At 55.0% G+C, this 16,024-nt stretch overlaps 5 protein-coding genes across 5 annotated transcripts; 2 read left to right on the forward strand and 3 right to left on the reverse strand.

Annotated features, from left to right (window-relative positions):
* Positions 1 to 8: 8 nt before the first annotated feature.
* BDV59DRAFT_183361 (ubiquitin carboxyl-terminal hydrolase family protein) lies at positions 9 to 1,993 on the forward strand. The gene is made up of 2 exons (XM_073690494.1): positions 9 to 729; positions 786 to 1,993. The coding sequence occupies exons 1-2, from the start codon at positions 45 to 47 to the stop codon at positions 1,949 to 1,951; spliced, it is 1,851 nt and encodes a 616-aa protein (XP_073545668.1). The 5' UTR covers positions 9 to 44; the 3' UTR covers positions 1,952 to 1,993.
* BDV59DRAFT_183364 (uncharacterized protein) lies at positions 1,994 to 5,131 on the reverse strand. Its single transcript, XM_073690495.1, has 4 exons — positions 5,012 to 5,131; positions 4,365 to 4,730; positions 4,071 to 4,306; positions 1,994 to 4,022 (listed from the first exon to the last, which is right to left on the reverse strand). The coding sequence occupies exons 1-4, from the start codon at positions 5,045 to 5,047 to the stop codon at positions 2,186 to 2,188; spliced, it is 2,475 nt and encodes an 824-aa protein (XP_073545669.1). The 5' UTR covers positions 5,048 to 5,131; the 3' UTR covers positions 1,994 to 2,185.
* Positions 5,132 to 5,185: 54 nt separating this feature from the next.
* BDV59DRAFT_75288 (U3 snoRNA-associated protein UTP13) lies at positions 5,186 to 8,605 on the forward strand. Its single transcript, XM_073697032.1, has 3 exons — positions 5,186 to 5,564; positions 5,627 to 5,654; positions 5,735 to 8,605. The coding sequence occupies exons 1-3, from the start codon at positions 5,391 to 5,393 to the stop codon at positions 8,419 to 8,421; spliced, it is 2,889 nt and encodes a 962-aa protein (XP_073545670.1). The 5' UTR covers positions 5,186 to 5,390; the 3' UTR covers positions 8,422 to 8,605.
* A 139-nt stretch (positions 8,606 to 8,744) lies between these two features.
* Positions 8,745 to 10,241, reverse strand: spp2 (spliceosome ATPase-activating subunit SPP2; the record flags this gene model as incomplete). Its single annotated transcript, XM_073694347.1, has 1 exon — positions 8,745 to 10,241. The coding sequence occupies one exon, from the start codon at positions 10,239 to 10,241 to the stop codon at positions 8,745 to 8,747; it is 1,497 nt and encodes a 498-aa protein (XP_073545671.1).
* Positions 10,242 to 10,584: 343 nt separating this feature from the next.
* On the reverse strand, positions 10,585 to 15,624 carry eaf1 (MYB and HSA domain protein). The gene is made up of 5 exons (XM_073697033.1): positions 15,477 to 15,624; positions 15,240 to 15,386; positions 12,284 to 15,081; positions 12,072 to 12,229; positions 10,585 to 12,020 (listed from the first exon to the last, which is right to left on the reverse strand). Exons 1-5 carry the CDS (start codon positions 15,518 to 15,520, stop codon positions 10,875 to 10,877), a joined length of 4,293 nt encoding a protein of 1,430 aa, XP_073545672.1. The 5' UTR covers positions 15,521 to 15,624; the 3' UTR covers positions 10,585 to 10,874.
* Positions 15,625 to 16,024: the final 400 nt, after the last annotated feature.

Genomic DNA, 16,024 nt, shown 5'->3' on the forward strand with positions numbered 1-16,024 from the left:
AAGACCGCCGTCGCCAATCTCCAGTCTCGAACGTTCACAAAATCATGATGTCGAAGAGGCAAGCCGAACTGTCGCTCGAGGAAGACCTTTCCGCAGGCTCCCCTGCCTCGAAAAAAGCCCGTGTGGAGGATGATATTGACGAGGATGACCCACGCCGGGGAGCACTACCGTTGCGGCGGGCTCCTGGTCAAGAATTTGAGCAGGACGAGCGCAATGGAAAGGATATACTTGCCGCAGCGGATCGAGAGGGCGAGGAGCTGCGAGAGGGTGCGCAGGATAATGGTGCAGAATCCTCCGATGTCGACGAGGCGGACGACGACAGACCCGCCATTGCTGCCCCGAAACGCCAGAGCGCGCCTATGGAAGGATACAGTGACCTCTACCTGGATACGATCAATCGCCAAATTCTCGACTTTGACTTCGAAAAGCTCTGCTCCGTCAGTTTATCGAATATCAACGTGTACGCATGCTTAGTCTGCGGCAAATATTTCCAAGGCCGGGGCCCAAAGTCGCATGCCTACTTTCACGCGCTCGAAGTCGGACATCATGTTTTCATCAACATGGGAACTAAGAAGGTGTATGTACTGCCGGAGGGCTACGAAGTCAAGAATAAGAGCTTGGATGACATCAAATACGTGGTGGATCCGTACTACACGAAAGACGAAGTGAACAAGTTGGACAAGGAAGTTCATGACGCGTTTGACCTTGCTGGAAACCGTTACCGACCAGGTAAATTCCTCCTTCACCGTTACTTTATAACTCCCACTAATAATTGATCTTCTTAGGCTTCGTGGGTATGAACAACATCAAAGCCAACGATTACCTGAACGTTGTCGTGCAACTTCTAGCCCATGTCTTCCCTATTCGCAACTATTTCTTGTTACATGAATTTCCTACTCCCGGCACACCACAGCTCGTCCTCCGCTTCAGCACATTGGTCCGAAAGCTGTGGAATCCTAAGGCTTTCCGATCCCATGTATCACCACATGAGCTACTCCAAGAAATTGCCCTTCGGTCCTCAAAGCGCTTCACCCTCACCCAGCAGTCCGACCCTGTTGAATTTATGTCCTGGTTCCTTAATAACCTACACCTTTCTCTTGGAGGGTCCAAAAAACCGTCTAAGACCCCAACCAGTGTGATACAGGCCGCTTTCCAGGGCCAATTAAGGATTGAAAGCCAGGCGATCACCGCTCATTCAGATACCCAGAATGCCCGTCTGGTGTTCACAGAGTCGGGCACTATCAACAGCCAAGTAACACCATATCTCATTCTCACCCTCGACTTACCGCCCACCCCGCTATTTCAATCTGCGAATCGAGAATCCATCATTCCTCAAGTTCCCCTGACCACTCTTCTAAACAAATACAATGGAGTCGCGGCTTCTGAAAAGCTGGCGCATCGAGTTCGACACCGTCTGCTCCATCCTCTGCCTCCATATCTTCTTTTCCACGTCAAACGTTTCAGCAAGAACAGATTCGTTTCGGAACGCAACCCTACAATCGTTACCTTCCCGTCAACTCATTCCCTGGACATGTCCCACTACGTCGAACCCAACCCGGACATCTGGCCACCCAGTGAACCAATCCTCTATGATCTCGTGGCCAACATCATCCTTGACCCTATGGTCACCGCCCCAGGTGCTACAGAAGACGCCGCAGCGGACAAAGGCGTCAACGCGGCTGGTGGCTCATCCTCATCTGGAGCTGGTGCAGGCAGCGAGAAGGTTGCCTGGCATGTCCAGCTCCACGACAAGGCCATGGCTGCGGAAAACACCCGGCTTCAGCGTGAACATGCTGGGGAGCAGCGCGGTCCGGAATGGCTTGAGATCCAGGACTTGTTTGTCAAGAAGGCAGAGAGCGAAACGTTATTTACTCGGGAAGGATATCTAATGGTTTGGGAGCGTCGGAAGGTTCCTGGCATGAATCGAAAGGGAAAGAAGGCGGCTAAATAGGTTGTGAATATGTAAAATATCTATTGTTATTTTGAAAGGTATTTCTCGATTTAACCTTACGGTTATGGTCGGCTTTACTAGAGAGAGTATCTCAAAAATAGGCAGCATATACAAGGTCATGGAGAGGATAAAGTATAGGTGGGTACGATCACATAGGGCTCATGAGGATCAGAAGCGTCTGCCGTCCATTAAAATTACGACACCGCATAATTCGATCATTATATGTCCATTCCATCACAATGTGCCCCATCCACAAAATCTCCTTCCAATCCTCATGGCAGATCCGGAAATGATGCCCCATAAACTAGCGTTGACCGCAGCATGCATGCCTACCATAAGAATTAATTTTCCCATGTATGCCAGAACATTAGATCGAGAGCCACCGGCAGCCCAGGCGTGCATGGGGATTATATCGGAACGAAGAACAGGGGGGTTTCTCGTGGACGACAAGTAGGAAGAAGCCAAAGACCGAAGATATAAGGACTCAAGAGGCAAGAAAATCACAGTGGTGGCCAGCGATGCAAGATGGGTAGCTAGAGAGTCAACTGGCAGGCACGAGAGTATTGTGACTCGGTGAGGTGTCGACAGATGATCAGGGATATTATCGCTGGCATTATGGTCGACCCGCTCAAGCGGAGGTAGTTGGGAGTCAATACCATTCTCCAGGATTGCTTCTCCTTCAGGAGCTTGATCACGAGACTCATCATGACTGGGTTCTTCGATAGAGTCTGGGAGAATGTTACCAACGCTTGTGGGACGTTCTTCAACGGGAGCCACGGCTGCTCCACGTTCTGCCAAAGGCATCTCTAGTTCATTTTGGGGTAGTCGAGTCAGACCATTAGTCCCATCGGCAGGAGAAACTCCTGCGGTCATGTTTGACAGACCATCACTATCTATAGCATCCGAGTGGATGAATGTACTGATATTCTGGCCTGGGTTGGAAAGCAGATTATCCAGTATTTCGGAGACGGACTGACGTCTAGCAGATTCGCCGTTTACATCCGTTTGCTCAGTACGGTTTTCTGTTTGGTTTGCGCCTTGATGCCTTGGCTGACGGTTTCCTAATAGTTCGAGTTGCATGGTGATAACATCGGAGTTTTGATGGATCAACGAGGCACGGACACGAGGCGAAGTCGGTGAAGAAGTCTCAGGGGAGGACGGGCGAGAGAATAGGGTGTTTGAGCGAGAATTGCGCCTGCTTGCAACAGCAGACGGGTCAATGTTCTCTGAATTGGAAGGTGGACTGGCGACGGGAGGCATAGCATTTGGTGGTGCTAACTCAGATAAGTCGCCGGCACTCATCTCGGCAGGCGATTGGGATATGCGATTTTCCTCATTTGATAGCACTTGCCCCTCGCCGAATTCTATTGCCTGTTCCAAAACTCGATCAGAGAGAGGTAACCCAGGTCCATCGATGTGCGGAAGCCGGCCACGGATCACTTCCTCCGGGGCAGGCGGAACTGCTGATTGTCTTTGAAGCGGATGGGCCCGGGGATGACGCTCGTGTTGTAGTTGCTCAACGCCTGGCACTAGAGGCTGACTGTCGTCGTGAACATTCGCCGCAGTATCTGACGATGTCATCGCAAGCTGTGTCTTGATGCCGAAGCATCTCAGCAGGAGGAAACGGTAGAAGCCTAGCTCGTAAATTATATCATCAAATAAAGAAAGTGTGCCCCGATAGTTTTCTTCGTCCGCCCTCCGGCCAAGCGTAGGAACCATCCAGTCGATTAGGTCATTTTCGAAAGCCACTTTGATGGAAAGCTCATCCGCAAGGCGCGGTTTTGGCAGACGTCGACGGATCAATCGGTAAATTCTCAGTTCAACAAGAGGACGGAAATACATATACGTGTAGACCACTAAGGCGGGAGTTCTCAAGGCACTTAATAGAAATCCACTCAGGGCCTCGACAGAAAGATCTGTGGGAAGACGTGGGAACTGGAGCAGGGAGAAGTCTCCAAAGGGAATGAGGAACTGGATCCCCGGTAAGGACAGCGGATGGACAAGATGGAGAGACTGCAAGAGGGAATACATGTATGACTGAATAGCCAGAACCAGTAAGGACCCCCTCGTGCTATAGACGATGTTAGACAGAGAAAGCGTAAGTTGGCGCAATACGTACGCAGAATGGAGAAGAGTAAAAGAAGCTCTCACAACTTTTGACAGCATGTCATTATTTGAGAATCGGTTTTGAATGGAAGAAATTAATCGCTCAAGGGGCTGATGCCGGATGATCGACAGGCACGTAGACATGGCCCATGCTGGTATCCCGGCAAAGTAAAAGCCAAGGGTGCCATAAGACATTCTCTCACGACTTATTATTGCCATCAAGGGAATATGGGTATAGCTTTTGAATGTCTAGGGTTCATGTAATCAGCGTTGTATCCCAATGGAGAGAGATGTAATGTATACTCACCTGTAATCTATGGGTAAGTGACGAAGTCCACCAAGTCCCAAGAAAAGCGGAAATTTGATCTAGAGTAGCCATGATCAAACCATAATCATTCTCCGCGGTTATTCTTTCAATTTTCTGCTGCTCGCTAGGGCCGGCCGCATCGCCCTCTTCGCTAACGACAATGCCCATCGTCGAAAGAATATCATTTTTAGCTCTTCGGAGCTCCCGCCCAAACACCTTTGATTCGGGATTCACTGGGTGTCCCCTTTCATCATAATGCTGAACATATCCGTCCGCATGCAGAGCTGAGACTCTCCGCTGCATTGAACGGTCGGGGTCCGCCGCTGGACCAGCCGGTCGTTCAGGCGCTTCATATGGAGACCGACCCTTGAGAAATTGTTAGTGGATACGTACTTTGAAGGAAACCGAGTCAGATGGCGCGCTTAAGGGATCATCGGTCAAATACAATATCGAGTTAAGTGCAGTGGATAAGGGGACCGGAATGAATTTCAATAAACAAGACGGCAATACTGCAACTCATGGTTCAGGGATGCAGCACAATACTCGGTAGCTTGAATTTGGACGGATAGAAAAGTGGAATGATGCAACTATATGGATACTAGTTGCATCTGCGACATATTGTGTGAGGTGGAATGGAGAGAGCCTACCAGGGCCAACCTGTTCAGATACGCCTGCCGCCCCATATCTGAGATGCGGATTCATCAAAGCCGGGCAAGGAAGATCACGCCATATCCGACTGAGTGGATTTGGAAGAATGGATACTTGACATGGAGATGTTGACTGTCGAAGATGGTGTCACATCATCTGATCTCACGTGGGCGGTAAGCGCGTCTGCAGCGTCTCGTGCACGGACTCAGTGGGGAAGACAAACAAGACAAACAAGTCGAAAAAAGATCAAAAGTTTCGGGTCGACCAGCGCAGTCGACGCCGTTGAAGCTCTCACAAATTCTGCTTTTACTGTCTACACTGGATTATGGCGTGGTGAATTCTCACTCGACAACCTAAATTTAACGATTGCTGCGAACCATGTCCAAAGCCGTCGTGAAAACGACCTTCGAGGCGTCGAAGACTCTTCGTCCCATCTACACCGGAGGAAGTACTGCGCTGGATGCCACAGGCCGATTGCTGGTGGCTTGTATAGGCGAAGATGCCTTGATTGTTGATTTGGAGACTGGCGATCAGCTTGCGACTCTTGAAGGAGTAAGTTCTCTCATCTTACTTTTCCTGGGCCTTTTGTCACTAACCGGAAATTTTTTGCGCAGGATGGGGAGATTATCACCAGTTTAGCCAGTATGTCACCCAAACGCCCTGCTATGTTCAAGTTATTGTTGAATTACGCTTGTATGTACATATATCTAACGGAACGCCAGTAACTCCCTCCGCCTCTCATGTCGTCGTCTGCTCGCGATCCATGTCCATGCGCATCTACTCCCTAACACCGTTCGATGAATCGTCGCCCGCCGTCGAGGCTGAGCTGCAACGAAGCCTGAAACCTCATACGGCACCTGTCGTCACAACGGCAATCGATCCCACAGGCACCCTTTTGGCAACTGGTGCTGCCGACGGGTCGATTAAAGTGTGGGATATTAGGGGCGGTTATGTCACTCATACTTTCCATGGACACAGGGGCGTTATCTCCGCACTTTGCTTCTTCCAAATGCCTTTGCAGGAAAGCGACAAGAAAAAGAAGCGAAAATCAGACGATAGTGATGACGAAGAAATGGAAGACTCTGGCGCGACCTCTGTTGGGAGCTTCCGCCTCGCATCTGGTAGCGAGGAGGGCAAAGTGCGAGTGTGGGATTTGAACAAGAGAAAGTCCGTCGGATCTATGGAATCTCATGTTTCGGTGGTACGGAGTCTGTCATATTCTCCGTCGGAAAATGCGTTACTCTCGGCTGGACGAGACAAGACCGTCATAGTGTGGGATGTACGCACCTTCAAGACTCGCAGGATTATCCCGGTCCTCGAAAGTGTCGAGGCTGCTGCTTTCGTGGCGGACAGTGGGCTCTGCTTGGTGGGAGGGGAAAATGGAAAACTGCGTGTATGGGATTGCAACAGAGGTGGAGAGGTGACGCACGAGCAGGAGGCTGGGGCCGATTTCGAAGCGGTGGTGGCCATCCAATATACACCGGGCATGCCGTTTGCCATGACCGTGCATGCAGACCAAACATTGAGGCTTCATTCACTTGAGCCCCTGTCGAACTTCAAGGCTGGGACGTCTCTGGACCCTCTACCCGTCATTCGCCGTATATCTGGTAATGACGACGACATCATCGACCTGGCCTATGTTGGTCCGGATCGGTCAATGCTTGCTCTCGCCACAAACACCGAGAGCATCAGAATGGTATCTATTGGGCCGTCGGCTGACCGGCCTTCTGGTACCGGAGAAGAATACTTTGGCGCGGATGTCGCCCATCTGGAAGGTCACGACGATATTATCATCTGTATTGATGTGGATTGGTCAGGTCATTGGCTGGCGACAGGTGCGAAGGACAACAGTGCACGTCTCTGGCGTCTTGATCCGAAGACGTCGTCGTATGCCTGCTTCGCCGTCTTGACGGGTCACGCAGAATCCCTGGGTGCAATTAGCTTCCCTCGAGTCCCACCGCCGGCGAACACCCCGGCACGAAACGACCCTCTAAACAACCCTCCAGCGTTCCTTCTGACTGGGTCGCAAGACCGCACTATCAAACGCTGGGACACAGCCAAGCTCCCCGCCCTCACCTCCTCGAATCCCCACACTCCCAAGGCTATCTATACGCGGAAAGCCCACGAAAAGGATATCAACGCGCTCGACGTCAACCCGTCATCCACCCTATTTGCTTCCGCGTCCCAGGACCGCACCGTGAAGATTTGGTCCGTCGAGGAAGGCTCCGTCATCGGTGTATTGCGCGGACACAAGAGAGGAGTGTGGTCAGCACGCTTTGCTCCCCGTGGGACTCCCGTTATCAGCTCCAACAGCCAGAGCAGCACGAATAGAGGCCTTATCGTGACGGGCTCTGGCGATAAGACTGTCAAGATCTGGAACTTGTCTGACTACAGCTGCCTTCTGACCTTCGAAGGACACACCAACAGCGTACTCAAGGTCTTGTGGCTGCCGCCGACGGATCTGTCCAGCAAGGGAGATGATGAGGATGACGACGAAGCCGAAGGGTCGGCCCGCAAGAACGCCGTACAGCCACGGCCTCTCGTGGCTTCTGCTGCAGCCGATGGTCTGGTCAAGGTCTGGTCCCCGTATACTGGAGAGCTTGAAACCACACTCGACAATCACACGGATCGGGTCTGGGCACTTGCAAGCCCCACCCCCTCTGGGAATCGCGAGGATGTTCTCTCAGCACCCACTCAGAAGACCTCGTCTCCCTACGCAATTGCGTCGGGCTCCGCTGATGCCACGGTGACTTTCTGGACTGACACCACTTCCGCAACACACACGGCCAGTGTGAATGCGAACGCCGTGCGCATCGAGCAGGATCAGCAGCTCGAGAACTACATCCGGGCAGGCGCTTACCGCGAAGCAATCACGTTAGCCCTGCAACTCAACCATCCCGGCCGGCTTCTTTCTCTGTTCTCGTCCGCAATCGATGCGGCCGACGATCCGTACGCCACAGACGAACAAAAGAGCGCACGTGCGAACAGTCTGACAGGAGATTCTTCCATTGACGAAGTTCTCCAGACCCTGGACCCCGAAAATCTTCGGAACCTCCTGCTGCGCCTGCGTGACTGGAACACCAACGCCCGCACCTCGCGGGTGTCCCAGCGCATCTTGTTCGCCTTGTTCAGATCCTACCCGGCGTCGACGTTCGTAGACCTCGCTACCTCGAGCATGAAACGCAGGGACGGGCGCACTGCAGCTGGGATGAAGGACATCCTGCAAGCGCTGTCCTCGTATACTGAACGACATTATCGCCGGATCGAGGAGCTGGTCGACGAGAGCTACCTGGTTGAATGGGTGCTGGGTGAGATGGACGGTGGTGTCGGACTCGGAGCCCTCGGGGCGCCCGGCATGCAAGACGGAGTCGCTGAGCATGAGAAGGATGTGATCATGCTGGGTGTATAGAAAGCCGAGGAGACGGTGAATGAGAGATATGTACAGATACCTAGATGGACCTGATTGTGTGTTCGGAATTGGCGCTTGCTACTGGAGGCGTACCATTGCATTTGCATTTCAGATTCTTTCCTGGGGTGAAATGGGTGTATAAAAGTCTTTGGCCTCCTTTCTACGAGTCTATAAATCCCTGTTAGATCAATTGGAAGTTTTATTCCTGACGTCGTCTATCCATATTTCCCGCCGTGGTATCATATCCAACTACCTGATATACATACATGCAATATTCATGCTTTTTTTTGTCCCCATGTCGAAAACCAATTGGACAGTCTAATTCATCGTCTATCGCCATGACGCCTCCGGTAAGACCCATCACTGTCGCGATCCCGGTCTCGATCCCGGCCATGTCTGCTCGAAGCGCTCGACGAATGCCGGTCATCGTCGCGATACCTGCGTCTCTCCCGGTCCGAGCCTCTATCCCGATAGTACCGATCATCGTCCTCGTCGTACCTCCGTCGTCTGGAATGACGGTCCCCAGACGACCGGCTCCTGTCCCGCCGCGACGACCCCCGCCGCCGCTCATACCGATCATCTTCCTCATCTCTCTCGTCACGACGACGACGAGAATCCCTCTCCCGATCGCGTCCACTCCGCTCCAGATTACGATCCCGCCGCTCGCGCCAGTCCTCCCCATCGCGCTGAAGAGCCCGCGCGGCCTCCTTCTTCTGCAGTGCGAGCTCCTCCTCCGTGACAAAGTCGCCCGTCTTCCGATTCCGCATCATGACAGGCATATACACGCCCTCAGTATTCCCCTCGGCGCCCTCCTTCCCGCTCCGGCGCGCGCCCTTCCGCATCGCCGACCTCCCCCACGCCCCCAATTCCGCCTCGGCGCCTCCCTTCCCGGAGTCCTTCGCGCCGATCCCCAAAAACCCAGGCCGCCGCTCCGGCACCCGCGGCTTCCCCCCGGCCGGCGACGCCGACGACGACGACCCATACTGGCCCTTCCCGACGGCCTGGCCTTCCTTCCAGCCCATGCCGCGCAGCAGTGCCGCCCCGAACTCTTCCACCGGGATCGCGTTGTACTGCTCCAGCGAGGCTGGCTCCGGCCGCGTCGCCACGTCCGCCTTGAACGAGGTCGTCTCGTCGTAGCGATCGCGCTCGTGCCCCGCAGACTCAATCACCAGGTCTGACCGCGGCTCCACCTCGCCCTTGCTCTCGCGGATCAGCGCGTTCAGCGCAATCTCATCCTGCGTGAGGGGCTTGCGGGGTACCTGTTCCTGTTGCTGTTGCTGTTGCTGTTGCTGCTCCTGGTCCTGTTTCTCTGCGGCAGCCGCAGCCGGGGGCCCGTCGGCATCGGCGCGCTGCGCATAGCTCAGCCCGTACTCCATGCTGGGACGCTCGGTCTCGACGTTGTCGCCGGCGGTCTCGCCGCGGCGGGCGGCTTCCTGGATCGCCTGCACCTCCTTGGGGAGGAGGTTCTTCTTGCCGCGGCGGATATTGACGCCTGGCCGGTCGCGCCAGTTGTTGGTGCTGGTGACGGGGATGACGAGGTCGCGTTTCTCGTGCGGGCCGTCGGCCGGGATGGCGGTGCCGGTGAGGGTGTCGAAGCCGGTCACGGCCTCGTGGACGGGGCCGCCGCTGTCGGGCTCGTCGTCGGAGTCGTCATCGTGGTGGAGCTGGTGTGGGCGTCGGGGGAGGGCGTTGCGAGGGGGGGTGGATGTGGAGGTGGAGGTGGATGTGTCGGTGGGTTTTTGGAGATTGAAAGAGGTCTTTTTGCTCTGGGAGGAGGATCCGCCGAGGGAGAGAGAGAAGGGTTTTGTTGTGTTGGCCATGGTGGTGGGCGTTATGTCGGATTCGAATGATAGGGAGATGGACCATGCGGATCTAGTCCAGGGTGAGTTAGGTGGAGAGCATGTCAACGAGAGAAATGTTGTAGGTGACGACGGAGGAAGAAGTATGATTGATGATCGAGAGATGCGCGAGGGCGGTCTAGGTGGCAATTAGCCGCGCGCTTACTGCGTATGTCTGACCGCTCCGATGTACCATATACTCCGTACTCGTGGTGTCTTTCATTAATCTTTGATCATTCATGCCAGTCGCATATCCCAGTACTGAACGTACCGGCTATCTTCCCTATGGATACATGTAGTACAAGACCGTGAAGAACTTATGTGAAAAATCAAATCAAATCATCCCAAGAGGAACTGGAACCCACCCGTCCAGTTTCACGCCAATGCAAACACAAAGACATATCTCGTTCAGAGAGGTCATCTCTGACGTTCGAGGAGAGTAGAGGGTATGGAGGAAGCGGCTGTCAGAGCGCCAGGTAGAAGCCAAGTGTCACGTACCACTGCGTCCGGGATCGGCACCACCAGCCGCAAGTCCAGGAATAAAAAAACTTATAGCTTGGGTATAGAAGTATGTACAGGAGAAGTCAAATAGGGTGAGGGGTCAGGGACACGGAACTAGCTTCCAGCAGTCTGGGCTTGCGGAGGATTCGGGCTCTTGCTCGATCCCGGCATAGGACCAGCTTGGGCGCTCCCACTGCGCTGAGCCTGTGGGGTGGCGCTTCTGCTTGGCTGCGGAACAGCTCCATTCATGGCCGGAGACCCTCCAACGCCGCCGACGCGGTTTTGCTGCGCATTTTGTGCGACACGCATCATGGGCGAATATCCTTGGGCCTGGGCCATCTGCATTCGCGGCCCACCGTTCATGCCTGCCTGTGGCGACTGGAAGTTCCCATCATGCGCCGGGACTTGGTAGTTGGCCTGGACAGCTGCCATGTTGCCCGCCGCCGCGTTCATGGCGACTTGGGACATCCGTTGCTGCTGGTACTGGTGCAAACGCTCGGTGGCAAGTTTGTTCACCTGCTCCGGTGTCATGTTTGGGTTACTTCGCTGGATTTGGTTCTGCAGCCCGCTGATGGTCGGGACCATCCCGCTCGACAGGAGATTAGGTTGTCCCATTCGGGGAGAAGGGGTAGAGACTCCCTGAGGGGTGGCGTTGTGGAAAGAGGGGCTTTGCATTGAGGCTCCAGCCTGAAGGGCGGCCATCATTGCCGGATTGTTCGGGGTACCGTTAACATTCGGCACGTTCATATTAGGGGAATGGGCCCCTTGGGGCACAAACTGCTGCTGGTTGTGGAATTGCTGTTGGGTTTGGTGTTGCTGCTGTTGATGGGGCGGTTGCTGTTGCTGCTGTCTGGACTGGAGCATCCGCTGTTGCTCCTGAAGACGATTGGCTTCCCGAATGACTCGGGCGTTGTCCGGCGACGTCTGCATGGGCATCCCGGGCCGGGCACCGGGGGTCTGCTGCATACCAGATTGCGGCATCATCTTTACGGCCATCGCATTTGAAGGCATTGGGCTATTCATCGGTCCAGCATTTGGCACCCCTTGCATCTGAGGACGCGCTTGATTGACCCCCACAGCGGACGGCATCCCGCTCGGCATCCCGTTTGGAACCCCATTGGGCATCGGATTCGGGGTATTATTACCGGCGACAGCGGGAGTTCCAGAATTGGGAGGCATGCCGTTCGGCGTCCGTCCAGAAGCACCGTTCATCATTCCTTGCTGATTTTGCAGCTGGGCCGCACGCTGAGCAGCATTCGCCTGGCGTGGAATTAGACATGCCTAAAGCAAGGCTTTGTTATGAAGACTTACGCTTCGCTGGGAAAGCATTTGTTGCCGGTATTGTTCGTCCCGCTCCCGCAGTTTCAGTTCCCGCTCATACTTGAGTCGGCTAAACTCCGCAGGAGACGAGATTGGGGGCTTTGGCTGATTGGCTTCGTTGGCCTTCCGAAGGGAGGCTAATTGCGACGCTGGCACAACAGCGTGTTAGCATTGACTTGCAAGAACGCCGACATTTGACTTACCGTGTTGCTGTTTCTGGAGCATCGTCTCGCGCTTCTTCGCCAACTTGCGCATAGCGTCAAGCAAAGCAAGGTGCTTGGACGATCTCCTTCGATCGACCCGGAGGGGCTGCGTAGTTCGCCGGCGAATCGGTGGCATCGACTGGGGGTTGCCGTTGGCCTGCTGCTGCTGCTGTTGTTGTTGCTGGGCAGCCTGCTGTTGCGCGAGGACGGTTCGCTGCGCTGTCTCCAATCTCTGGTGATAGGCTCGGAAGTATTGCGTCTTGGACATGTCAGCCGGCAATCCCTCAAGCCCAACCCAACGCTCAAAGCATTCCCACGGGGTCCGTCTCTCGGCAGCAGAAGTAAACGGCGACGATGGGGTAAGACAGCTGGATATCAAAGACCAGTTGTACGAATAGTCTTTGACAAGCCGGCGAAGCTCCTCGTCTTCAGCGTACGTCCACTGCGACGACTGTCTCGACTCAAAGAACCCAACAGAAGGCATGGGGTGTTCAGTGGGAGGTCTAAACTGATGTCCTGGATGGATACGGTCTCGGATAGGTTTGTTTTCAGGCTGGAAAAGGGCGACGTTGGTCTGCTCTGGTGGCAGATCCAAGACCCGATGTCCCGGGTTAGATTGATATTGAGAATAATCATAACGACTGCGCTTCCGAGGAGGCTCGTCATCGTGGAACTTGATTTTTCCAAACGCATACTTGGAGACCGGCAAAATCTCCGTCTTCCACGAAGCATCCGGCGGCTCTTTGAACGTTGGCAGATTGGTCTCTGGGGCAATCTTCACAGGTTCATAAATGGGCAGTTCGTCCAGAAGTTTCTGCGCCGCGGGGGTCATATCAAGAGAAAACGAGAACTCATCAGACCCTAGGGAGAAGATCGCTGCAGGAGCGACAGTATCGTGCAAGTCATGGCGAAGCTCATCATTAAAGCCCTCACTGACCGAATCTTCCTCGGTGGAGGGTACCAGATCCGGTGTAGCATGAGAAACACCCGTCATCTCATCTCCCGCCTCCTCCGGGGGAGAGACCATGTTTGTCGCGTCATCCGACTTCACATCGCACTTCAGCGGCGGGATCTTCGCCGGGACACGAAGTAAAGACCGGTGCTCCGGATCGCTGTGAACATACTCCGCACACCAGTCGGCGCAGCTTTTGGCTGCTGCAATCTTCCACTTGCGCTCCTCGCGGAAGTCCGTCCGCATCCACTTCATGTGGTCCAAAAGGACATCCCAATGGGCGCCCTGTCTTGGAGGTTCCAATGAGCGCTTCAGTTGACGTAGAGGCCACCTGTTCGCGTTCTGAAGCTGGTAGATCCGACGCAAGGCGCGACAGTCCATCTGCTCTTGGTAGTCAAGGAAGTGGTTGGCCGTTGTCAAGGTTTTGTGGGAAGAAGCGAGAAGAGTGCTGAGGCTCGTACCCCGGGGTGGCGCATATGCCTTGTTCTGGAATAGAGTAAAGAGATAATCCTGTTCCTCATTCAGTCTGACCAGATCGCCGGCCGCCTGGCGAACAAGATCCAACGAATCATTCTTGTCCTGCTGTAGCTGCTGCTGTTGTTGCTGCGAGAGGAAGACCACCGTCGACGGCTTGCTCCTCTCCTTCTCCCGGGCCTTCCTATCCTTGAAACGCATCCTGGCGGGGGACTCGGGCAGCGCATCGGCAGACTTATCAGAGGGAGTGACGGCGGCTTTCGGGGTCTCCCCAAGGATCTCGGACACCGATTTATGCCGGATGGCGCCGGAGGAGACTCTGGTTGTCATTCTCTCGGCATGTGCTGGTTGAGCGGACGGGATGGGCTTCTTCGCGGCAGGGACAACCGACTCCGACTCCGTAGCTCGAGGGGCTGATCCAGCTTCGGCGGGCTGATCAGACGGCGGCTGCGCTGACGCTTCGGAGTCCTCCGGCGTGACGACAACCCCATCGGCCCGCTTTGGTTCTGGTTGCACAGCGGTTGTTGGTGCGAGCGTCGGCTGTGACGAGCTCTTTGGGTCTGCGGATGCGGGCTCCACATTCTCTTGGATCACCTCGTTCGTCGACGAGACTGCTCCACTGCTCGCACCGACCGTCTTACTTGTCGCAAGAGTATCTTTTTGGAGGGACTGGGCCTCCTCGAGGCGCAGCTGTTCATCCGGGGTGGACGGCACCAAGGTTGGGGGTGCATGAGCAGCCGGTTCCTCGGGCTTGGGTGTTGGTGCAACCTTCGCCGCGGGGTCGACCATTTCTTCGGCGGGGCTGGTGTCCGGGGAAGCGGTCGCAGGGGCTGGAGTATGGTTGGAATATGGGCCGGCGGACGAAACTGGCGAGAGGGGCTGGTCCGACCCCTGCACTGGACGCCCCGTGGCGAGAGTAGGGCGCTTGTCGAGCTTCTTCTGCGTCGCCGATGCGACAGAGGGAACGGAATCGGCTGGAACGGGCATCGAATGAGTGGGAGAGACGCTCGCATCGGTTGACTCCTGGCCTTGGCTGCTCAATGGCGTTTCCGGCACGGCTTGGTCCTGTTTCTGCTCGGCGGCGGGCGATTCGACAGCGGGAGGGGGACCGGGAGTAGGAACATCGAGGCCTTGCAATCCTTCGGGGGTAATGTCGAGGGCGGGAGCCTCCTTCTGCGCAGGCTTTTGCCCGTCGCGCGCGACAGTCTGCGAGATCGAGCCCGGCGCGTCTGCCCCCGGAGGACTGATGGGAGCGGCATTGGATGGCTTCGGAGCTGAGTCGGGGCGCGACGAGATCTCTTGAGTGGGGCGAGGGATCAGCGCCGCGTAGTCGGGAAGTGGTGGGAGGGTAGCTTCGTTGAAATAACGACCCCTAGGGGGAGGATTAGCCAACGCGGGTGGAGGGTGGAACTGGGCGGAACCAAGGGATTCAGGGTAGCGATGAAGGATGAATTGAGAATGAAACCCAAAGGGACAGGCAAGAAGGGAAATAAGAAGATGAATTGATTTAGGACCGGAGAGGGAACGTACTTGGATAGGTCGTTGGCGTCGAGAAACGCCTGTTCCTTCTGGTGGTAGAGGAGCGAGTCGGGCGGAGTGTTCTCGGTCGCGCCCGCGAAGCCCACGGTCGCAAAGTAGAGCTCGCTCAGTTTGCGCTTCCGCGACACCAAACAGCGTCTAAAATTCGGGATCAGCGATAGAACGGATCGCAGGGCGGTAAGGAAGGGAATGGATCGAAGGGAAAGGGAAAAAAAGGACAAGGCTTACGCGATCTCATCGTTCTTGGACCGAAGAAGCTCTTCACGGAGCATCGAGTCTAGTTCGGGAACACAACATCCGATTAACGCGCTAAAAAATTAGGGAACGGATTGAGCGAAGTCATCCAGATGGAAAAAATCGCTCAGAATTGATGAAAAGGACAGGAAAGGTGGTAGGAGGGGATGTCAAAGATGGGGGAGACCGTAGTTCGCGTCGGAAGGGATTTTTGGGGGGAGGGAAATTCGAGATTCCCTGGGATGAATGGACGGGGGAGGAGGGTGTAAGGAGAAGGGAAAAATTTCTGGTTTGGATGGTGTAATACGAGGGAGGGGGAGAAGGGAAGAAAGAGTGGAAAGAGTGGAAAGAGTAGTGGAAAGAGTGGTTGGTTCCAGGTATTTCAGGGTAAGAGAGAGTTTGTTGCCGCGCGCAGGAGGACCCCGTCGGCTGTTTCGGGAAGGACGGGGGCTGCTTTAAGAGGGAACCCCGGGCTGTAGGGTGCAGAAACCGTAGCCTACACTGGAGGAGGTTTCCAGGTATGAGGAGGATCTCGGATTGTA

The sequence above is a fragment of the Aspergillus ambiguus genome (assembly GCF_047715705.1).
Source record: "Aspergillus ambiguus strain CBS 117.58 unplaced genomic scaffold BDV59scaffold_28, whole genome shotgun sequence".
Lineage (NCBI taxonomy): Eukaryota > Fungi > Ascomycota > Eurotiomycetes > Eurotiales > Aspergillaceae > Aspergillus > Aspergillus ambiguus.